At 50.9% G+C, this 23,959-nt stretch overlaps 1 protein-coding gene across 13 annotated transcripts in view; it reads left to right on the top strand.

The window, feature by feature from the left end:
* The window catches only part of LOC310659024 (uncharacterized protein), a 61,241-nt gene that overhangs the window by 8,023 nt on the left and 29,259 nt on the right, over nucleotides 1-23,959 (top strand). For 3 of the 13 annotated variants that reach the window (XM_083401856.1, XM_083401851.1, XM_083401846.1), the window contains exon 1: nucleotides 778-891. The exons of 2 other annotated variants lie outside the window; for them this stretch is intronic. In XM_083401856.1, coding sequence (XP_083257982.1) covers nucleotides 861-891 — 31 coding nt within the window. In that variant the 5' untranslated portion in view covers nucleotides 778-860. Of the gene's footprint in view, nucleotides 1-777; nucleotides 892-1,355; nucleotides 1,735-2,515; nucleotides 2,598-3,397; nucleotides 3,481-4,102; nucleotides 4,230-13,597; nucleotides 14,025-23,563; nucleotides 23,691-23,959 lie in introns of those variants that run through there. 8 more of the 13 variants (XM_083401862.1, XM_083401861.1, XM_083401848.1 and 5 more) reach the window with 7 other exon arrangements.

Genomic DNA, 23,959 nt, shown 5'->3' with positions numbered 1-23,959 from the left:
GAGCAGGAGAAAGCAAGCCTCATGAATCAGAAGGATGGGAATGTGGTCCGTGGGATTTTTAAAAAAAATAAGACTGGGCAAGTTCTCTGTCACTTCTCGGCTTTTGTTGTTGTTGAGTCGTTGAGTCGTGTCCGCCTCTTTGTGACCCCCTGGACCAGAGCCCAGGCCCTCCTGTCTTCCACTGCCTCCCGCAGTTGGGTCAAACTCATGCTGGTAGCTTCGAGAACACTGTCCCACCATCTCGTCCTCTGCTGTCCCCTTCTCCTTGTGGCCTCCATCTTTCCCAACATCAGGGTCTTTTCCAGGGAGTCTTCTCTTCTCATGAGGTGGCCAAAGTCTTGGAGCCTCAGCTTCAGGATCTGTCCTTCCAGTGAGCACTCAGGGCTGATTTCCTTCAGAATGGAGAGGTTGGATCTTCTTGCAGTCCATGGGACTCTCAAGAGTCTCCTCCAGCACCAGAATTCAAAAGCATCCATTCTTTCGCGATCAGCCTTCTTTATGGTCCAGCTCTCACTTCCATACATCACTACATATTAAAACTGAGGATTTTATCCGCATTCCACCGCCAGACCTGAAACAAGATCTAAATGGATTAGCAGACAGGGATCGGGGGGGGGGGGGGAAATCCAGTGTAACGAGGGCTATAATGGTATAATTGTAGAGCTGTACGGGGAAAACCATAGCTTTAACTATACGGAGCTTTTCGGCTAGCGAAGGGTTAAAAGGTGCAGAGCTGGCTTCCTAGAAGGGACAGGAGGTAAGGGGGGGCAGGTCCTCCAGAGGAAAAGCACCTCCCTTCAAGAGCTGCATTCCTGGAGAGCCCCGCCAAGAAAGGGGGGGGCTGTTGTCTTTCTCTGAAGATGTTGCCTCCGTGGCCCCTCCTGGGACCCGGTGAGTCCCCTCTCCCTTGAGCCATAGGGCCCCATTGGGAGAAGGGGGGGTCCCAGGGCTGCAGGGGGGAGTGCATGGGGCGGGGGCTGCTCAGCTCCTGCAGGGAGGGGAACGACCCCCAGATCCGGAAGCAGAGGGTCCTGCCGAAAGGGGCGAAGGCGCAGGAGAGAGGCAGCTCTGCGCTTCCTTTGCGCCTTTGGGGAGGGTCTTTGGATCGGGGGGGGGGCATGCAAACCCCAAACCCCAAATTCAGATTTACATTTATTAACTGAAGTTGTAGCCAGACGTAAAGCGGAGAGCTTGGCCTCAGTGATAAAGGCTGGAAGATTTAGGACAGAGAAAATAAAATCGCTCCGTCTCACCGTGTGGAATTAAACCCACCGATTCGAGATGGCTTTGAAAGAGGACGAGGCCAGTTGGCGGAGCGGGAGGAGAGGGCGAGGGGGGCTCCTGTGCTCTGTCTCCCCGTCGGAGGCTGCAAGGCTTCAGAGCCCCACTTGCTGCAGGTGGAGAGAGGGGCTCTTGCGCCCCAGTCCTGCTGGTGGGCTTCCCAGAAGGGGCCCCTGGTTGGCCCCTGTGGGAAGAGGAGGCTGGACTCAAGAGGGGCCCCTCTGGCCTGATCCTGCAGGGCTCCTCTTCTGGTGCTGAGCTCCTCCAGATGCAAGTGGGGCCTCCATTCTCCTTCCCTCAGAGGCAAAGCTTTCCCCACCCCTGAAGCAGACAGAGCTGCTATCCAGACTCCTGGCTGACACGGGTGTGTCCATTCAGACACGCAGCCCCTCCGATGTTCAGAGGATATTTTGAGGCCCACAACTTCTACTTAATTTGATAATGTGAAAAGAGGTATGTTTATATGATGTATAAAGAAGTCATATGGTTAAACACAGCTGGTTACATTGTGGGTGGTATTGTTAGTTGGATTTACGTAACTATAGGCTATAGAATTTGCTAGCACCTCTAATCCATATGGACAGAACTTGTCAGATCATCAAGGATTCCTTCATCTCTCTTGCAGGCTTCCTGAGAGCGCAGATGCATGAGCGAGACTCAGCTGGACCTGAAGCAGGAAGAGGCCATGCCATGGAAACTGGAAACCATGGGGGATTCTGGGGAAACTCTGTGCAGAAGATCCTGGGTGAGGAGGACACCCTCCGCTCAGAGGTGCAGAGCCAGCAGTTCAGGCAGTTCTGCTTCCAGGAGGCCAAAGGACCCCGAGAGGTTTGCAGCCGACTTTACCACTTTTGCCACCAGTGGCTGAAGCCAGAAAGGCACACGAAAGCTGAGGTGCTGGACCTGGTGATCTTGGAGCAGTTCTTGGCTGTCCTTCCAGCGGAGATGGAGAGCTGGGTGAGGGAATGCGGAGCAGAGACCAGTTCCCAGGCGGTGGCCCTGGCCGAAGGTTTCCTCCTGAGTCAGGCAGAGGAGAGGAAGCAGCAGGTGAGAGAGACTTTCCTCTGGATACTCCAAAGGGTCTCCGAACGTGAGTGAGGGTATCTGAAAATTCTCCATCCTTTTTTGGAAAGCAGCCATCCAATGCTATCAGATTGCCCTTCAGTTTTTGCCTCTGTCATTCCTTTTCTAACTCTTCTTCATATTCTCTGCTTTGAATCTGTTGCTGTTTCAGAGACAGGATCTGTTTGCAGAAATGGGCCCAGATGCCTCTGAGACCGAAAGGACTCCATTGGACACCAGAAAGAGGCTGCTGGGTAAGGAAGGAGTCCGTTCTCCTTTTGGTCCCTTTCTGTGGATATCAAAACAAATCCATGGGTTCTTTTCATCTTTGGGGGGAGGACACTGGGAGCCAAGAGCCCCAAGGAGATGTGTATCTTTTACACATCTAAATTATGAAATGGGTACAAATGTCCAAATGCACTCAGTGCGGGATGTAACATAAGCAGTCAAATACAGCATTTCCAGTTTGCCTAGAGTGGACATGCAGGGGAATGTTGGTCCAGCCAGTTCAACTTCCTGTTCCATCTGGTCTGGAGCATCCTTCCTTTGCATGTGACCAGGAAGGTGGGCGTGACCCTTGCAGACCCACAAAAGGTCCACCTCCTCTTTTGATGTCTTTTATTCTCCCGGACTGCACTGCTGGCTCTCAGCCACCAGGACATGGGCTCATTCTCATTTGGGATGGACTCAAACCCTCTTTTGTAACTCTAAGCTAAAGCCTGCCTTCAGGGTTCCAACTGTGAACTGAATGTGAGTAAACATCTTGTTACTTTTTTAAAAAGACTGTTGTGTCTTTATTCTTTTAGAAGATCATCAAAGGGGTCTTGCCAGGAATATTAGAACTTAAGAGATTCTAACAAATCTGCAGCTAGCTTCCTGCTGTAAAGAGGGGGTTGTACTCTGCTGTATGAATAAACAGTCGTGTGAGTTAGGAAGGATAATATTTAATCAATATATCCTCTCCTGCTACCCACAACATTCCCACACTCAGAAGGTGAGACTTTCTGGAGAGCAGCTGCACTCCTGGCTTCCCACTTACCTCTGTCTCTTGCAGGTGACCAGATGATGCCAGCAAGACCTCCTCTTCCATCTATTCCTGGTGGTGAAGGAGAAGCAACGGCTGTGGAAGCAGCTCAGGTAGAGGGAGGGAGCCCTGTGGGGAAGGGGGCTGAGGAGTGGGGCAGCCAGGGTGCTGCTGGCCCCCAAGGAATCTCTCTCCTCCTCTTGGCTTCTGTCCAAGCTGACCTTAACAAGGGCTGGAAAGGCCATTTGAGAAGCTTACTGTGCTGAGAATAAGGAACAGCCACCTTGCCTTAACTCGCCTTCTGAATGTCGCTAGTCTGATTTATCAGTCATTATAATTTTATTTCTAGATTGATCAATGGATGCTGAAACAGGCTTCTAAGCTGTTGACAAACCATACAGAACAGTGGCCAGGAGGACCTACCCAGAACCATCCATTTCACAATGGCACTTTCCCCCCTCCAAGTGCTTCTCCCCGCCCCCCCAGGGCCCCCTTGCACCCCTTGAAGTGGGCTTTAGGGCAACAGAAGGCCCCCCCCCAGAAAAGCACACAGGGATAGGAGAGTGGGAATCCTTCCCTCTGGAAAATGGGTAATGTTGTGCAATGTGGAGTTCTACCCATTTACACTTAGATTAAGGTCCATTATTAAAATACAGAATAAAATACATAATAAAAAAAATATTAAGACGTTAAAAGAAGCATGTCTGAGAGGAGAACTTTCTCTTTCTCTCTTAGGGTCCAGTGTGCTTTGAAGATGTTGCTGTTCATTTCACATATGTGGAGTGGGCGTTGCTGGATCCTGACCAGAGAGCTCTGCATAAGGAAGTAATGGAGGAGAATCGCAGGATCATGGCCTCTCTCAGTAAGGCCCCCTTGTGGATCACAATGTGTGTTTTGAGATTCCATACATATCTCAGTGAAGAACCTCCCAGATTTTGATGGAGCTCAATAGAACCATTTAGAGCACCCGGGATTCTTCTCGGGGATGTTGAACGGAGAACTATTGACTGTTTGTCTGTAAATATTCTTGCTCCATTTATGCCATGGAGGCTGATCTGAACTACCCAGGCCTTTTCAAATGTAGGCTTCAGAGTTGTTGTGGAAGTAGCTTCTCTCAGGTCCTTTGTTATTGCTTCTGTTGGTTTTAAGTTGTCCAAAGAGACGACCAAGATGGATTGGGCCAAACAAAATCCAACTCTGTTGTAAGACCTCACATGTAAATAATAATACAATGGTACCTCCGTTTACAAACTTAATTTGTTCCAGAGGTCTGTTCTTAACCTGAAACCATCCTTAACCTGAGGTGTGCTTTTGCTAATGGGGCCTCCCGCTGCGGCGCATGACTTCTGCTCACATCCTGGGGCAAAGTTCGCTACCTGGAACACCTACTTCCGGGTTAGCAAACCTCGTTACCCAAAGTGTTCGTAAGGAGGACGGTATGTAATCCGAGGTTCCACTGTAATAACACTTCGAATGGTGCTCAGAAATGGATCGTGAGCCAGTGAATATTTTTTAGGACTGGTGTTATACGTTCTTGGTGGCCGCTCCCAGTCACCAGTCTAGCCGCCACATTCTGGATTAGTTGACGTTTCCGAGTTACCTTCAAAGGTAGCACCACGCAGAGTGCATTGCAGTAGTAAAAGGTAAAGGTAAAAGACCCCTGGACAGTTAAGTCCTGTCAAAGGCGACTATGAGGTGCGGTGCCATCTCGCTTCAAGCCGAGGGAGCTGGTGTTTATCCACCAAGCTGGAGATAACCAGAACTTGAACCACTCTGGCAAGTCAGTCTGCAGGCAGGGAAGGTCTCAGTTGGCATACCAGATAGAGCTGGCAGACAGCTGCCCTGGGCACAGAATTGACCTGCGCCTCCATGGAAAGCTGTGAGTCCAAAATGACCCCCAGGATGCGCACCTGGCCCTTTAGGGACACAGCTACCCCATTCAGGAACAGGAAGCCCCCACTCCTGCCTGCCTCCTGTCCCCCAAAAAGAGTTCTTCAGTCTAGTCAGGATTTAACCTCCATCCACCATCCATCCTCCATCCACCTCCAGACAGCCACACAAGGCATTCACCACTCTCATTGGTTCTGATTTAAAGTAGAGGTAGAGCTGGGTATCATCCACATACTGATGAACACCCAGTCCAACCCTCCTGATGATCTCTCCCAGTGGCTTCATATAGAGATTACAAAGCATAGGGGACAGGACGGAGTCCTGAGGCACCCCACAAGTGAGCACCCAGGGGTCTGAACACTCATCCCCCCCTCCACTTTCTGGACATGGCCCAGGAGGAAGGAGCGGAACCACTGTATAACAGTGCCCCCAGCTCCCAGCTCCTCTAGATGGTCCAGAAGGATATAATGGTTGGTGATATCAAAGGCTGCTGAGAGATCCAGCAGAAGTAGGAAACAGCTTTCACCTTTGTCCCTAGTCTGTCAGAGATCATCAACCAGTGCGACCAAGGCAGTTTCAGTCCCATGATGAGTCTAATTTTAGTCTCTTTTATGAGCCAGGATGGGCAAGGATCAAAGAGACAGGTGGTTAGTTTCACTTGCCCAAGCATCCTGTCCACATCCTCAAAGTTATCAGATTGGCATTGGTCCCATTGACTAGACAGGACCCTAGTATTTTCCTTCTCCAACCCTGGTGCCATGTTGGAGTCTCTTTCCAAAACTGAGCAACTTTATCGGCAAACACCTGCAAAATGATTGCAGGAGGTCTTGGGGTCCTCTCCAGGCCCCGATGGCAAAGGTGGTCCCATTATATCATGAACCATCTGAAATAATCTCCTACTGCCGTTTTCTGCAGAGGCTGTAGAGGTGGTGAATAAAGTCCTTGCCATCACTATCACCACGGTAGGCTCAGTGTTGAGCTCTAACCAGTGTCCAGCCCAATTCAGAATGAGTTTTCCACCACTAGCTCTCTAGCCATCTCAGCAATTGTTTCATTGACCTGAGCTCCAGGGAAACTACGGGGCCATCTGGGCTCCATGCAATAGGAGAGGAAGAACTCCATATGTTCTTCCTCTATCACAAGCATTCATTAGCATTGTTCAATAATTTGAGGGTTCATTTTTCCCTCTGGGTCTAATCCATTTCTCTCTGTACTACAGGTGGTGATAAATTGGGAAGTAAGAACAAAGGAGACCAGGACAAAATCCACACAGTGGAGAAGCCATATAAATATTTGGAGTGTGGAGAGCGTTTCAGACAGAGATTGCATTCCACTTTCCATCAAATAAATCCCATTAGGAAGAAACCATATCAATGTTCAGAATGTGGAAAGAACTTCAAGTGGAAAGATAGTCTCATTTCCCATCAAAGAATTCACAGTGGGGAGAAACTATATCAGTGCTTGGAATGTGGAAAGAACTTCATTCACATCTCCCATCTCACTGCCCATCAAAGAACTCACAGTGGGGAGAAACCCTACCAGTGCTTGCAATGTGGAAAGAGTTTCAGCCAAAGGGCCAATCTAACTTGCCATGAAAGAATTCACACAGGGGAGAAACCCTACCAGTGCTTGGAATGTGGAAGGAGCTTCAATCAGAGAGCCAATCTCACTTCCCATCAAAGAATGCATACCGGGGAGAAACCATATCAGTGCTTGGAATGTGGAAAGAGCTTCATTAAAAGGGCCAATCTCTATTCCCATCAAAGAACTCACAGCGATCAGAAACCGTATCAATGTTTTGAATGTGGAAAGAGATTCCGTAAAAACATCCATCTTATGACCCATCAAAGAATTCATACAGGGGAGAAAACATATCAGTGTTCAGAGTGTAGAAGGAGTTTCAGAAAAAGCTCCAATCTCACGGCCCATCAAATAATCCATACAGGGGAGAAACCACATAAGTGCATAGAATGCGGAAAGAGCTTCTGTAAGAGGTCCAATCTTATGGCCCATCAAAGAATCCACACTGGGGAGAAACCATATCAGTGTTTGAAATGTGAAAAGAGCTTCACTTGGAAGAAAAGTCTCACTTCCCATCAAGGAATTCACAGTGAGAAGAAAATATATCGGTGCTTGAAATGTGGAAAGAGCTTTAACAGAAGCCAAGCCTTCCATCAACACCAGAGAATTCACTATGGAGAGGAACACCATCAATGCCAAGAGTGTGGAAAGAGCTTCAGTCGGAAGGAAAGCTTCATGGCTCATAAAAGAATTCATTCAGTGGAGAAGCCATATCAGTGCTTGGAATGTAGAAAGAGATTCAGTGAGAATGTCCATCTTACAGATCATCAGATGATTCATAAAGGGGAGAAACCATATCAGTGCTCAGAATGTACAAGGAGCTTCAGAAAGAGCTCTAATCTCAAGGCCCATCAAAGAATTCACACAGGGGAGAAACCCTATCAGTGCCTGGAATGTGGAAAGACCTTCACCCGGAAGGAAAGTCTCACTGCCCATCAAAGAACTCACAGCGGGGAGAAACCATACCGGTGCTTGGAATGTGGAAAGGGGTACAGTAAGAGGGCAAGTCTCACTTCTCATCAAAGAATCCATACTGGGGAGAAACCGCATGGGTCCTTGGAATGTGGAAAGAGCTTCAGTCACAACACCTGTCTCATGGGCCATCAAACAACTCACAGCAGGGGGGAACCATAGTAATAACTGTGTACAAATTTAATTTTAGGATGATTTAATGAGGAGGATGAGGTTTACAGTAGTAGTAATAGTAGTAGTAGTGGTGATCTTATTTGTACCCTGCCCATCTGGTTGGGTTGCCACAGCCATTCTGGGAGGCTTCCAACATATGGTCATACCTCGGGTCAAAGTTGCTTCAGGTTGAAAGTTTTTGGGTTGCGCTCTACGTTACTTCCTGGTTTTGCTACTCACGCATGCGCAGACACTCAAAATGACGTCATGCGCAGAAGTGGCGGATCATGACCCGTGCATGTGCAGACGTGGGTTGCGTTCGCTTCAGGATCCCGTTCGCATCCAGAGGTACCACTGTATATAAAAACGTAATAAAACATTAAAAAGCTTCCATTTACAGGTCTCCCTTCAGATGTATACTGAAAGTGATAGAGTTTTTTAATTCCTTGACATCTCATGGGAGGGCTTTCCACAGGGCGGGTGCCACCACCGAGAAGGCCCTCTGCCTGGTTCCCTATAACCTCACTTCTCGCAGGGACGGAACTAACTGCCAGAAGACCCTCGGAGCTGGACCTCAGTGTCTGGGCTGAACGATGTGGGTGGAGAAGCTTCTTCAGTACTCAGTGAGGCCATTTAGGCTTGTGGTTGGAAGTGTACTGGGAACCAGTGAAGATCCTTTAAGACCAGTACTATGTGGTCCCGGCGGCTGCTCCCAGTCCCCAGTCTAGCTGCCGCATTCTGGATTAGTTGTAGTTTCCAGGTCACCTTCAAAGTTAGTCCCATGTAGAGCGCATTGCAGTAGTCCAAGCGAGAGATAACCAGAGCATGCACCACTCTGGCAAGACAGTCTGTGGGCAGGGAGGGTCTCATCCTGCGTACCAGATGGAGCTGTCGGACAGCTGCCCTGGACACAGAATAGGCCTGCGCCTCCATGGACAGCTGTGAATCTGTCCTTCAAAAACAGTGGTCTTTTCCTTTGGCAACCTAGCAAAAAGGTTGGCCTTGTTTCTCAAGACCATGGAGTGCACACTCACTGCACAATATTTCTTTTTTGACATTTGTTTTTGATTTGTTTATCATGCCAACATGGGAGTGTCAGGCTGGTGGCAACTGAGTCACAGAGGTTTCCTGGCCACTGGCATTACCACGGATTTGGCTGAGACTGAATGCAGCTGCCTCCTTAAGATATCAAGTATGGTCATGGAATCATACAACTGTAGAGTTGAAGGGGACTCTGAGGCTGATCTAGTCCAACTGCCTGCAATGCAGGAGTCTCAGCTAAAGGGTCCATGACAGAAGCAGGATAAGCTCCAACTCCTGGCAAGGGAAGAAGAAGTTAAAGGGGCTCAGACTTGACGCTATCAAGAGGAATGTTCATGGCAATTGATGCAAATGTAATATTTAGAGTTATATTAACTTTTTCCATAAAGGAAAGGCTTTGGGACTATTTGCAGGCACAGTTCACGCATTCTCACCTGTGTCCCATATAAAAGAAACTGCAGCTCTTTCTATATTCAGGTGTCCTTCACATTGAAAAACTGTCACGGAGGATGCCATGAAATGTGAGAGGTGTTTCTGGGCCCAATTAGTATTAGTGTTGAAAGCCCTGAATTATTTGGGATCCAGGTACTTGAAAATATTTATTTGTTTGTTTCATAGAATGGTAGAGTTGCAAAGGACACTAGAAGTCCTCTAGTTTAACCCCCTGCAATGCAGGCATCTTAGCTGAAGCATTCCTGGCAGGTGGCCTCCAACCTCTGCTTAAAAACCTCCAAGGAAGAAGAGTCCACCACCGTCCAAGGGAGTCCGTTCCACTGTCGAACAGCTCCTCCCCTCAGAAAGTTTTCTTCCCTCTTCCTGGGCCACAGCCTTTGACAGGAAGGAGCGGTGGAAAGACCACCTGTGCCCCAAGGCTCTCCAGCTTCCTGCCCAGAGTCTCCTGGTCCCTTGCTATATGTTGAAGGTTGTGTGTGGCAGTCTTGGTTGTACCCACAGGAAAACGAAGGAAGGGGTAGTGGTCAGTGGGCTTTCTATAAGACTTGGCAACTTCTCTGTCACATCTGGAATCTTTGCACCTGGAAGGCAGGACACCTCCAGGGACACCCTGTTAGCTCTGCACTCTGCTGCATGTGTCCCCCTCAGCAGAGAGTCACTTACCACCACCACGAGTCTCTTCCTCCTCTGCGGAGGGGCAGGTATTGTTCTCTACACAACCTTCCCCAACTCCCTTGGTGTGTTCTGAGGTCTGCAGCTGCTGCACTTGCTCCTCTGGCCCACAATCAGCACAACTTGCACAATGATCTCTGTGGCTTTTGTTTACATTGTTTAATTTCCTACATGAACACTGACCTATAACTGAACGTGTGGGGAGAAGGGGATTTCGTATTTGCCGCGTTCAGTAGCTCAGACAAGTATACCTCCTGGCTAGCCAATGGGTGCAGGGCTCCTAGTGCAGGAGGGACTGTTCTTAAAGGCAAAATTTGAAAGGTTTGCATTTTTTTGCATTTCTGTGTTAAAACCACGACTCCCCAAAAATCGCAAGTCCCCACCACAGCCTCTTAACTAAGGCCAAGACAATGACCATTGACACAGGCACCACACACACACAACAGCAAAGAAGCTCAGAAAAGAAAAATGTAGCAATAGGTGATTACCATGTATCGTACTGTTTCCTCCGACTATCCAGTATAGAATCAAATAATCTCCAAAATTCAACAGTTTGACCCATTTCCTTGGTTTCAATGGCTAATGACTCCTCTGGAAGAGGGGGATCCAGGGCTCCCCCTGCCTCCATGATCCCTGAGACACACAGTCACGTACACAGCACCCCTACCTTGAGGGAAACAATGGACACCCCCGATGATGGGTTTGCTGAGGTCAGGTGTTCCCAAAGCCTATTCTCAAGAAGGCTGGAGGGCAAGGATATGCATAGATCGTTTTATTGTTCTTTGGATGGTGGGTACTTAAGGTGGAAAGCATAATGCTGGTGGTCAGCAAAAGAGGTTGAAAGACTGTCTCAAGGCAAATTTTTAAAAATGTACTATAAACACCAACAATTGGGAAACACTTGCCTGCGAGCGCTCCAGTTGGAGAACAGCCTTTCCCAAAGGTGTCCTGGGCTTTAAAGAAGCACGAATTCCAGATGAAAGGGAGAAAGAGCTATGAGGAAGGCATATTTGGCAAATTCTCATTGTGGTCAACTCCCGCCAGGAAACTAATGTCCCCACTGTGGAAGGACCTGTGGATCCAGAATTGGCCTCCACAGTCACTTACGGACTCACCGTTAAAACCATGTTTATGGAAGGCGATCTTACTTTTTTCCCTAATCATCTGTAATAGAAATGCGTGATGAATTCTTGGCTTTTAACGACTGTTTCATTGAAAAGTTTGGATTGTGATTTCGGTCACAATCATGAGAATAAGGTTTAAACCTAAAAAACAAACAAACCCAAAACAATATTAGCAGCAGCAGTAACCTAGCCACTAACACCCCCCCCCGTGCTGTTCGGTCCCTGTGCCCACCGTCTGCGCCCCCGGGACTCGCCATCTTTCACTCGGTCCAGCCCGTTCCTGAGCCAGCTCAACTGGGGACCCCCAGGACCCCCATCGCCTTCCCTGAGCAGGAGCTCCATTCCCACTCGAGAAGGTCCGAGGGGGGACCTGTCCCTCCCGCTGACTCCCCTTCTTCCTCTTCTTTTTGGGGAGACGCGGCGGAGGAATCTGTTTCGTGGCCGGGAAACCAAACTGTTGTGCTTCTGGCCAATGGAAGGAACGACGCACACCGCCAGCCAGGAGGGTCCAACGGTAAAAGGCAATTCCTGCCTCGCTGGGGGTTGGACTAGATGGCCGCAGGGGGTCCCTCTCAACTCTGCAATGCTGTGGCAACAGCTCTGGGTCTCCGCGCGGCGCCTGCGAGCTCCTGCTTTGGGAGGGAGGGGAGAGAGCTGTGCGCCCGGCTCGCCAAGGGTTAAATGCACGGAGCCACCTTCCCCTAGAGGACAGGGAAAAGGGGGGGGGTCCTCCTTGGCAAAAGCCCCTCCCTCCCTGCCGGGGGGGGGGGCGACGATCGACCCTCTGCAACTGCCTCCTCGTGACGCCACCGGGGACCCGGTGAGTCTCCCGTCGCCCTCTCCCGACAGACCCCATTGGGAGAAGGGGGTCCCAGGGCCGCAGGGGGTGCATGGAGGGCTGCTCTGCTCATGTGGGGGGGGGGGGGACAACGACCCCCAAGTCAAGGAGTGGAGGGTCCTGCCAGAGAGAGGCGAGCTCGCAGGAGAGCGGCAGCTCTGCGCTTCTTTTGCACCGATGAGCCGCCGGCTGCTTTAGGGGGAGGATCTTTGGGTCAAGGGAGGGAGGAATGCATGGGAAGAAACCCATCTCAGATTCACATCTATTAACTGAGGTTGTTGTTGTTTAGCCGTTTAGTCGTGTCTGCCTCTTGGTGACCCCCTGGACCAGAGCACGCCAGGCCCCTTCTCTTCCACTGCCTCCCGCAGTTTGGTCAAACTCATGTTTGTAGCTTCCAGAACACTGTCCCACCATCTCGTCCTCTGTCGTCCCCTTCTCCTTGTGCCCGCCATCTTTCCCAACATCAGGGTCTTTTCCAGGGAGTCTTCTCTTCTCATGAGGTGGCCAAAGTCTTGGAGCCTCAGCTTCAGGATCTGTCCTTCCAGTGAGCGCTCAGGGCTGATTTCCTTAGGAATGGATAGGTTTGCTCTTCTTGCAGTCCATGGGACTCTCAAGAATCTCCTCCAGCACCAGAATTCAAAAGCATGCATTCTTCAGCGATCAGCCTTCCTTATGGTCCAGCTCTCACATCCATACATCACTACTGGGAAAACCATAGCTTTAACTATACAGCCCTTTGTTGGCAAGGTGATGTCTCTGCTTTTTAAGATGCTGTCTAGGTTTGTCATTGATTTTCTCCCAAGAAGCAGGTGTATTTTAATTTCGTGGCTGCTGTCACCATCTGCAGTGATCATGGAGGCCAATTTACAAACAATTTACTGTAACAAAAATACTATGAGTAATTGATTTGAGCATTGTCTTTTGACCCCAATCATATGTACTTTGGTCTCACCCACTTGGCCCTCAGGAGGTTGGCCAGTCAAGTATCTGGCCCTTGGAACAGAGAAAAAGGGACACCCCCCCCACGCCAGTAGAGCGTCTGGAGAATGTTGGAGATTTCAATGGCTGGAAACTGAGTCAGAAGCAGGGAATAAATGTGCCGTGAAGTGGTGGCGGATGGGAGAGCCACGCTTGAGGACCTCTTGGTTAGGACGCCCACTATAACCCAGTGCTCAAAGAAAGCTCAGTACAAATGACTCACTTGTCAATCACAGTTCTCTCTTCATTCCTTGACCACAAACCTGAAAGGCAGAGCAACCAGGCTGATTCAGAAAGCCCAGCAGTTCCCTCCACATCTTGCAGGGTAACTATCCCTCTAGGAGGGATAGAGGCTTAGTTCTTCTTCTTCTTCCTCTTCTTCTTTTCCTTAACAAAAATATAACATTTCCTTCTCCTGACAGTGTGTGTGTTTTGTGACACAACAATGTATTGGTTTTGTAGAATTTCCTAGGACCTCTTAATCCAGACAGAGAGAACTTGGCAGAAGATCATCTCTCTTGGGGGCTTCCTGAGAGCACATATGGATGAGCGAGACTCATCTGGGCTTGAAGCAGGAAGAGGCCATGGCATCAGAACTGGGAGCAGTGGGGGATTCTGGGAAAACTCTGGGCAGAAGATCCTGGGTGAGGAGGACACTCTCTGCTCAGAGGCGCAGAGCCAGCAGTTCAGGCAGTTCTGCTTCCAAAAGGCCAAAGGACCCCGAGAGGTTTGCAGCCGACTCTACCACCTTTGCCACCAGTGGCTGAAGCCAGAAAGGCACACGAAAGCTGAGATGCTGGACCTGGTGATCTTGGAGCAGTTCCTGGCTGTCCTTCCACCGGAGATGGAGAGCTGGGTGAGGGAATGCGGAGCGGAGACCAGTTCCCAGGCGGTGGCCCTGGCCGAAGGTTTCCTCCTGAGTCAGGCGGAGGAGAGAAAGCAGGTGGAGAAGCAGGTGAGAGAGACTTTCCTCTGGTTCAGAACATGAGGGATAGCACCCCAAATTTTTGTACTAATGTACCCCCTCTTTTAAAAAACTTCCAAGGAATGATATTGAATACCCCTCAAGCTTTTTCCTCTGTCATTGCTAAACTTTCTCTGCCTTTACTGTTTTGAATCCTTGTTTCTCTTTCAGGGAAAATATCTGTTACAGGAAACGGGCCCAGATTCCTCTGAGACAGAGAGGACTCCATTGGACACAAGAGACCGGCTGCTGGGTAAGGAAGAATAAGCTTTTCCCCTTTGGTCACCTTCTGTGAATTTTGAAACTAATTTGTGAGTTCTTTTAATCTTTTTTGGAAAGACATGTGGGGCCCAGAGCCCCAAGGAGGGGAGATGTATTTTTACACAACTATAAGATGAAATGGGTGCAAAGGTCAACGTGCCCTTGGTAAGTGAGACTTGTGAAGGGCCATCTGTACTTAGAGAGGCACTGCTGAACCTCTAAGAGAAGCATTCAGTCCTGGCTTCCCACTTACCTCTGTCTCTCGCAGGTGACCAGGTGATGCCAGCAAGACCTCCTGCATCTTTTCATGGTGGTGAAGGAGAAGCGACGGCTGTGGAAGCAGCTCAGGTAGACGGAAAGAGCATTGTGGGGAAGGGGGCTGAGGGGTGGGGCAGCCAAGTGCCTCTGGGCCTGGACAAATCTCTCTCCTCCTCTTGGCTTCTGTCAAAACCACCCTTTAAAAGGCTGGGAATGCCATTTGAGAGAGTGTACATGCTGAGAACAAGGAAGAGCCACCTCACCTTAACTCACCTCTTGAATGTTGCTAGTATGATGTCCCAGTCGTTGCAGATATAAAGATGGCAGATAGATGATAGATAGATACATACATATATGATAGCTAGCTAGCTAGCTAGCTAGCTAGAGAGATTATACATGATTAGATAGATAGATAGATAGATAGATAGATAGATAGATGATAGATGATAGATGATAGATGATAGATGATAGATGATAGATGATAGATGATGTCAGAGCTGGCTCCTGGTCCCAGCTCACAGAGGACCAACGCTAGCTGGTAGTGATGTATCAAAGTCTTTATTGAAGTATAGTTTCCATTTCCAAGCCTCAGCGTCCCAGCTCTACGTCTAGGGTCTAGACCAGCGAAGCTCCATCTGAATCTCCGCCCCCTGTACACCAGTTTAAGACTCTAGCCTTACTCCACCTCTTCCGTCTCTCCTTTCTCCTCTGGGTCCTGCTACCCCCCGGGGTTCCTTCCTTCCTGGACTCTTCCGACGCAGACGTTGACCCCCCTGACTCCTCCCTCTCTCTTCGACGGGCTTTAGGACCTGGCTCCCTATCCGGGCTGCCAACTGTGCCGCCCTCCTGTACATTTGAACTTGGCGCGCGCGCGCAGCCTTCAACCTTCCTCTCGACCGTTTCCTCGCTCCCCGACGGAGGCGTGGTCAATCCTCCCTCATGTTCTCCCGCTGGCAGCGCGCCGCCTGATCCCGATGCCTGGGACTCCTCCCCCCTACTGCACTCTGGTGTGGACGCTGGTCCGGATTTCCAACTGCTGCTCTCTGAGTCCCCTCTGGCCCCTTCTTCCTGGGGTGTCCCCCTGGGCGCCCCCCTTCCCCTGACCATGGGAGCCCCTTTCTGTGAATCATCCGATTCACTGGAAAGACTCAGAGACCTCGGACCGTTGTCATCGCTGACATTTCCTTCGGACTCCTCCCCCTCGCTCTCCATTTCCTCCCTTCCCTGTGCCTCTGCTCCTGAACCCCTGACATCCATCCCCCCCTCGAAGCCCCCCCTTCCCCCCTCCCCTCCTTCAGGTGTGGGTGCTGGGTGCTCCGTCGTTGTAGGGGTGAATGGCGGATACAGTTCGTCCCCCTTGGCGTGCCTCCAGCCGGCTAAGTCCGGCTCGTCCTGCATGCTCTCGCCGACCTCGATTTCCTCTGCTTCCATCTCTCTGCCGCCGTGCTCGAACCCAAAGTCCTCCCCCAGCACGTCCATGTCCATCTCTCCCCCGGTCACCTCTGGGGCCGTTGCCTGCCAAGGACCCCCCAGCCACTTCCTGCTCCACCGCTCCTCTGGTCGATCGTCCCACCAAAAAGAGCGGTCTGAGGCAAACCCCGAGGGCGATCCCTCCGGGGAACGTGTGTCTGGTGCCGGTTCTTCGTCCGAGGTGAACCCCTGGAACGTGCTGGCTGAAAGCGTGGGTGTGAAAAGCCAGTCGTCGAAATACTCGGCTGGCATGGGCCTGTGTGGGAACAAGGCATGAAACTCCTCTTTGAGGAGAGGCTCGTCCAGGGCATAGTCCGGCACCCAACTGTTGGCGCTGGCCGGGGTACCTTCCCTTGCGAGAAAATATTCTACTCCCTCTGCCCCCCATCTCGAGTCTAAAATCTCTGTGACCTGGTTGATGGGTTCCCCTCGTGGCGACCCCCTCCTTGTGGGCGTCTCCCTATACGGGTCTGGTGCCGTGCCCTGCGCCTGAAATCGGTGAGGTGCTTTGTAGGGCGTGAGCACTGACCTATGGAACACTGGGTGCATTCTGGATCCCTCCGGAAGTGTCAACCGGAAGGCCACTGGATTGATCTGTGCCTCGACTTGGTAAGGTCCTAGCTGCCTATGTCCGAGTTTCTTCTTCGCTAATGATCTGGTCGGCACTGCTTGGGCTGCTAACCAAACCCAGTCTCCCACCTGTATGTCCTCCCCAACCCTTCTGTGCTTGTCAGCCTGCAGTTTGTATGCGTGCTTTGCTAGTTCTAACTGCCTCCGAAGTTGTTCGTGAACTTCCTGCAATTCTGACGCTAAGACTTCCGCTGCCTGTGGCTCCCCCTCCCCCAGTCTCTCTAATCCCGGGAAGGTTCTGGGATGCCTCCCGTTGTTGGCGAAGAACGGTGTCACCCCCGTGGACACGTGCTTCGTGTTGTTGTGGGCGAACTCAGCGAGCGGCAGGTAGTCTACCCATGTTGCCGGCTGCTGATTTGCATAGCATCTCAGGTACTGCTGCATGATGGCGTTGACGCGCTCCGCTTGTCCATTGGTCTGCGGGTGTCTCGCCGACGCTAGGTTGATCTTGACGTTCAGGAAACCCATCAGCTTCTGCCAGAAGTTCGAGATGAACTGTCGCCCCCTGTCGGACAAGATAGACCGTGGCAGACCGTGCACCCTGAAGACGTGGTCTATGAACAGTTTGGCGGTCTGTTCCGCCGTGGCCACCTTCGCGCACGGAATGAAGTGGGCCATTTTGGTGAACATGTCCACCACCACTAGCACTGCCGTCTTGCCCCTCGAGCTGGGTAAATCCGTGACAAAGTCCAGGGCCACCCTCTCCCACGGTTCGCTCGGAGTCTGCAGCGGTTCGAGCAGTCCCGCCGGAGGTTTGTGCACTGACTTGGCCCTTTGGCAGGTGTCGCACCTCGAGACGTACTCCGCGACTTCCCCCCGCATCTTGGGCCACCAAAAATCTCTGGCCACTAATTCTACCGTCTTCTCTTTGCCAAAGTGCCCGGCGGTGGGTGCGTCGTGCAACTGCTGCAGTACTTTCGCGCGGAGGTCCTCTCCCGGTACGTAGAGGGCCCCTCTGCGGATGAGCAATCCCTCGCGTATCTGGAACTCGTCGTCCTTCGCCGTGCCCTTGTGCACCTCCTCCATCTTGGCTCGTGCAAAGGGGTCTTCCTGCAGCGCTCGACGGACAGCATCCAGGTCCACGGTTGCTGAAGCGCACGCCCACGCTTCCGGTGCGAAAATGTGCTTGGCCGCTGCTGGTGCCGCCTCTTCGAGGTATTGCGGCTTTCTGGACAGTGCATCTGCCATGATGTTGTTGTCGCCTGGGATGTACTCTATCCGGAAGTCGAAATCTGCAAAGAACTCCACCCATCGTATGTGCCGCTGGTTCAGGAACCTTGCCGTGCGCCAGTACTCCAGGTTCTTATGGTCCGTGCGAACCTGCACTGTGTGTTTGGCTCCGATGAGGAAGTGCCGCCACGCCTTGAATGCTGCATGAATGGCCAGCAACTCCCTGTCCCAGATGGTGTAGTTCTGCTCTGACTTGCTGAGCTTTCGAGAGTAGAAGGCGCACGGTCTCCAGTCCCCATGCGGGTCCTGCTGCAACAGTACAGCTCCCACGGCTCTGTCTGAGGCGTCTGTTTCAACTCTCATCGGTCTGCTGGGATTCACGTGCAGTAGCTGCTCTTCGGAGGAGAAGAGACGCTTGAGGTTCTGAAAGGACTGCTCCGCTTGCTCCGTCCAGATGAACTTCTTTTTCTTGGAGCTGAGCGTGTCTGTAATGGCCGCTGTCTGCATCGCGAACCCCTTGATGAACTTGCGGTAAAAGTTGGCGAAACCCACAAATCGCTGGACCTCCTTCCGGTTGCGCGGGCTCTTCCAGTCCAACACTGCGCGAACCTTGGCGCTGTCCATGGCGAGCCCCTTGTCCGACAACTTGTAGCCCAGGAAATCTACCTCCTTCCTGTCGAACTGGCACTTTTCCAGCTTGGCGTACAGCCTATGCTCCTGCAGTCTCTGCAGAACTTCCTTGACGTCTCTCTCGTGGGTCTCCTCTGATTCCGAGAATATCAGGATGTCGTCCAGGAAGCAGACGCACTTCTTGTAGAGGAGACCCGCCAGTACGTGATGCATGAAGGCTTGAAAACAGTGAGAGCCATTTTGTAATCCAAAAGGCATAACTCTGTATTCATAGGTGCCCAGGGGCGTGAACATGGCAGTCTTCCATTCGTCGCCCTCCCGTATGCGAATCAGGTTGTACGCCCCTCGCAGGTCCAACTTCGTGAAAACGCGTCCTTTCCTTACCGTTGCGAGCAGGTCGTCTATTTTGGGCATTGGAAAGGCCGTGGGCTTGGTCTTGGAATTTAAGATCCTGAAGTCCACTACAAGCCTCTTTTGGGGCGTGTCCTTCTTCTTCACAAAGAATACAGGACTGCCCCCCACTGCCTTCGACTCTCGGATGAAGCCGCGTTTCAAGTTGAGGTCTATGAACTCCCTGAGTTCTTGCAGCTCGTCTTCAGACATGGAATACAGTTTCCCGGTTGGCAGCGTCGCCCCTGGCAGGAGGTCAATCTTGCAGTCATAGGGCCTGTGGGGAGGCAGCTTGTCCGCTTCTTTCTCGCAGAAAACCTCCAAAAACGCTGCATATTTGAGTGGCACTGCTTGCAGCGTTCCTAATTGCAGCTGCTGGTCATCCTCTTCCCCTTCCGGGCTAGGCAGGATGCAATGTTCCGCACAGTAAGAGGAACCGAAGGTCAGTTGGCGCTGGTACCACGCCAAAGCTGGGCTGTGCCTGTGCAGCCAACTCATGCCCAATACTACAGGCATGTCCGACAAGCGGGTGACATTGAAGCTGATGACTTCTCGGTGATTCCCAATTTGCATCACCATGGGAGGCGTTTGCTGCACCACTTGCCCCCCCAGCAATTCCCTGCCATCCACCGTGACAACCTGTAGAGGCAGCGTGGCTGGCAGTAGTGCTATGTTGTGCTGTTGAATAAAATCCAGTCCTATAAAGTCTGCGTTACTACCAGAGTCAATGGTGATTGGCACTTCTATCGTGAGTCCATTGGGCAGTTGGAGTGACGCTGTAAGCTGCACCACTGGTTTGGGCAGGAGGGGGTCTGTGGGCTGCAAAATTGCTGGGGATTGCTTCATTGACTTGTCTGGCTGGACCCCAGTGCCTCTTCCTCCAGCCAGACTCCGTCGTTTCCCTGCTGTGGTGCTTTCTGTTGACTTGCGCCTGTGACTGTTGCAGAGGCTGCAGTGTGCTTATGGAGCCTCTGGGGACACTCTTTCGCCATGTGCTGAGCACTGTCGCAGATGTAGCACTTCCTGTTCCCTCTAGGAGGCTTCGTTTTGACTGCTCCCGGTGTTAGGGCTCTGGTAGCTGACTGAGCCCTAGCACCTCCAATCTCCATCGGTTCTTCTCCCCCTCCCTGCGAGGGTGTGGATTGCGCACGCGCTGCATCTTTGGGAGAGAGGGGAGGTGCTCTGGCTGGCGCCCGTCCCCAACGTCCTTCTTCTCTGTACCAAGGACGTTCTTCCAGACGCACCCCAATTTCCAGCGCCCTCTGGACCACTTGCTGAGTGTTCTTTGGTCTCTCCCCCCTTGCAATCTCAGCTTTCACATCTGCATTCAAGCCTTCCCAAAAGAGGTCTCTCACTGGAGCAGAATCTTTCTCCCATCCCAGCGCATGGACTAAACCAAAAAAGCGTGCATGGTACTGCCTCACACTGGCTCTGCCTTGTTTAAGCCCGTGTATGTCTCTTCTGGCAATGTCGATGTCTATCTTTGATAAAAAACACGAATCCATCGCTTTAATGAAAGCCTTCGCATCTTGGAGCGCCGGATCATTATCTCTCCATAAATTCCTCAGCCACGTTTTGGCCTCCCCATGCAAATGGGACAAGATAAACCCCACTTTCTCTCGCTCATCTCTAAAGTCTTTTTCTCGCAGATCCAGCGCAAACAGCAGGTCTGCTCGGAAGTTGGGGTACTGCTGTAAACTCCCGTCGAAATGAGATACCAGACTGCCTCCCCTTCTCCCCAGTCCAATGCCCTCTGACTTGGGTCCCGGTTGCCCCAGTGAAGAAAGCACTTCCAACCTGGCTCGGAGATCTCTGCAGGCGGCATCCATTTCCTCTTCCCTTTTCTTAGAGGCCAGTACCTCCGCGCTGAGTTGAGTCACTGCATTTCGCAGTTCTGTCAGTTGCTGTTCTGCAGTCATCTTGCCTGATTTGTGTGAGCTCTCAAAGCATCACTCCTCTGCCCTCGCTGCGTCGACTCACGTCGCGAGGTTCTTGGTGCCAAAACTTTTGCAGGGATGGAGCTTACTGTCAGAGCTGGCTCCTGGTCCCAGCTCACAGAGGACCAACGCTAGCCGGTAGTGATGTATCAAAGTCTTTATTGAAGTATAGTTTCCATTTCCAAGCCTCAGCGTCCCAGCTCTACGTCTAGGGTCTAGACCGGCGAAGCTCCATCTGAATCTCCGCCCCCTGTACACCAGTTTAAGACTCTAGCCTTACTCCACCTCTTCCGTCTCTCCTTTCTCCTCTGGGTCCTGCTACCCCCCGGGGTTCCTTCCTTCCTGGACTCTTCCGACGCAGACGTTGACCCCCCTGACTCCTCCCTCTCTCTTCGACGGGCTTTAGGACCTGGCTCCCTATCCGGGCTGCCAACTGTGCCGCCCTCCTGTACATTTGAACTTGGCGCGCGCGCGCAGCCTTCAACCTTCCTCTCGACCGTTTCCTCGCTCCCCGACGGAGGCGTGGTCAATCCTCCCTCATGTTCTCCCGCTGGCAGCTCGCCGCCTGATCCCGATGCCTGGGACTCCTCCCCCCTACTGCACTCTGGTGTGGACGCTGGTCCGGATTTCCAACTGCTGCTCTCTGAGTCCCCTCTGGCCCCTTCTTCCTGGGGTGTCCCCCTGGGCGCCCCCCTTCCCCTGACCATGGGAGCCCCTTTCTGTGAATCATCCGATTCACTGGAAAGACTCAGAGACCTCGGACCGTTGTCATCGCTGACATTTCCTTCGGACTCCTCCCCCTCGCTCTCCATTTCCTCCCTTCCCTGTGCCTCTGCTCCTGAACCCCTGACAGATGATAGATGATGATAGATGATAGATGATAGATGATAGATGATAGATGATAGATGATAGATAGATAGATAGACGACAGGGTTTCAACTTACACAATAAGAAACAAACTGATGTAGAAATAAGCCTTTACTCAGAAAGTCCAATATGGCTCTTTCTTCATTATTATCTTCTAATAATACCTTCTATTTTAGGGGTTCCACAGTCTCCATAACATTGTATTTGTATGTATTGTATGTATTTGCCTGCTAATATTTCTCTTTCTTCTCCAATCTGTCATTTTTCTGATCTCCAGAAGGCAAGCGGCTTTCTATATCTGAGTATTTCTTGTACTAGCAATCTCTTCTGACATCCCTTTAAAGTCACATTCCTTATAAGGAAGCCTGCTTTGAGCTATAGCCAGCACTTTTTGTGTTAACAGATCCAGCCCTTAAACTGACACTGAATCTGTCTTCCCAGCACCATCTGCTGGTTCCGTATTTTTCAGTAAGAATATTTTCTAATCCACCTCAGCAGATTCATCATGCTAAGTCAGAGATAATTCCCATTTATCATCCTCAGATTTCACTCCTTTTCTTATTTGTCTTACCTGCCATTTGTTCTATTTCACTGTTTTCTAGTATTCAGCATTTAAAATCGCCACCTGAAATTTAAATAGCATTCGCAGGAGTTCAATATTTGGTGAGGCCTTCTGTGCCATAAGGATCCATTGGTTACCCCCTCAGACATCTGTGATGCAGTTGAAATTTAAGCACAAAGAGAGGAAGGCGAAGACTCATAGTATAAATTATGGACAACTGAGAGTCATAGTCTTTTTTTTTATTTTTCCAGGTGATAAATGATTCAAAGCTCCTTGAGAAAATCTCCAAGTGCTGGTGTTTCTATCTTCCTCAACCCTCTGCAGTATTTATAATCTGTGTGCTGAGGGTCAATTATATTTCTTTTCAGTCCTCTTAATGATAACTAAAATAAAAGGGTGCAAACCTTAAAGGTAAAAGGTAAAGGTACCCCTGCCCATACGGGCCAGTCTTGACAGACTCTAGGGTTGTGCGCCCATCTCACTCAAAGAGGCCAAGGGCCAGCGCTGTCCGAAGACACTTCCGGGTCACGTGGCCAGTGTGACATCGCTGCTCTGGCGAGCCAGAGCCGCACACGGAAACGCCGTTTACCTTCCCGCTAGTAAGCGGTCCCTATTTATCTACTTGCACCCAGGGGTGCTTTCGAACTGCTACGTTGGCAGGCGCTGGGACCGAACGACGGGAGCGCACCCCGCTGCAGGGATTCGAACCACCAACCTTTCGATCGGCAAGCCCTAGGCGCTGAGGCTTTAACCCACAGCGCCACCCGCGTCCCTGGTGCAAAAGTTTCAACACTGCATAATAACTCTTTAATTGGTGCAAACCTTAGGCTCTAATTAAAGAGTTATTATGCAGTGTTGAAACTTTCCGTGTTTCGGATGCTCCACCACCAACCCAGAGATTTTCTTTCTCCGGTACAAAGACGGATGTTGCTCAGAACATCTGAGATTTATGTTCTGTGACCTTCCCCTACCCTAAGAAAGGTTCGAGGGTCAGATTAAAAACCTGACCCTCTCTTATCACTGCATAATTATCTCTGCCAGTCAAGAACCAGAAGAGGATACTTCAATCCACCATTCCTCAAACCCGGAAGTGTCTTGAGTTTTCTTTCTAGTCATTGAATGCTAAAATAGACTTCTACCCAGCTGACAAGCCATAGTGAGCAGTGGCCAGGATTCACTTAAACAGCCCCATCAGTTGCACTCCCCCCCCCACTCCTTCCCATCCCTGTACCCCCATGTGCTGCTTGAAGTTGGCTTGAGGGCATCAGGAGGTCCCACCTCGAACATCGCATGAGAGAGAAGAGAGGGGATCCTTCTATTTGGCAAATGGGAAAACTTTTATCTATTTCTTTTAGGGTCCATTGTGCTTTGAAGATGTGGCTGTTCCTTTCACAGATGAGGAATGGGCGTTGCTGGATCCTGACCAGAGAGCTCTGCATAAGGAAGTCATGGAGGAGAATTGTGAGATCATGGCTTCTCTCAGTAAGCCTCCCTGTTGGATCATTACATCTGCTTGGAAATTACATAAATATATCTGTGTGATGAAGCTCCCAGATTTTGGAGCAGCTCAACATCTCAACTTGCAAAATCTCGGCTTCTAACACCCCTCACAGCTCATCTTGAATGGAGGTCGATGCTTTCTCTGTGAATATTCTTCCTCCATTCATGCCTTTTAAACCACGGCCAGGCTGCTCTGAATTGCTCAGGCCTTTCAAAATGTAGGCTTCAGAGTGGGGAGGGAAGTTGAATTC

This window comes from Podarcis tiliguerta, assembly GCF_965153285.1.
Source record: "Podarcis tiliguerta genome assembly, chromosome: 10".
In the NCBI taxonomy this organism is placed as follows: Eukaryota; Metazoa; Chordata; class Lepidosauria; order Squamata; family Lacertidae; genus Podarcis; species Podarcis tiliguerta.
This window is presented reverse-complemented; position numbering and strand designations above follow the sequence as displayed.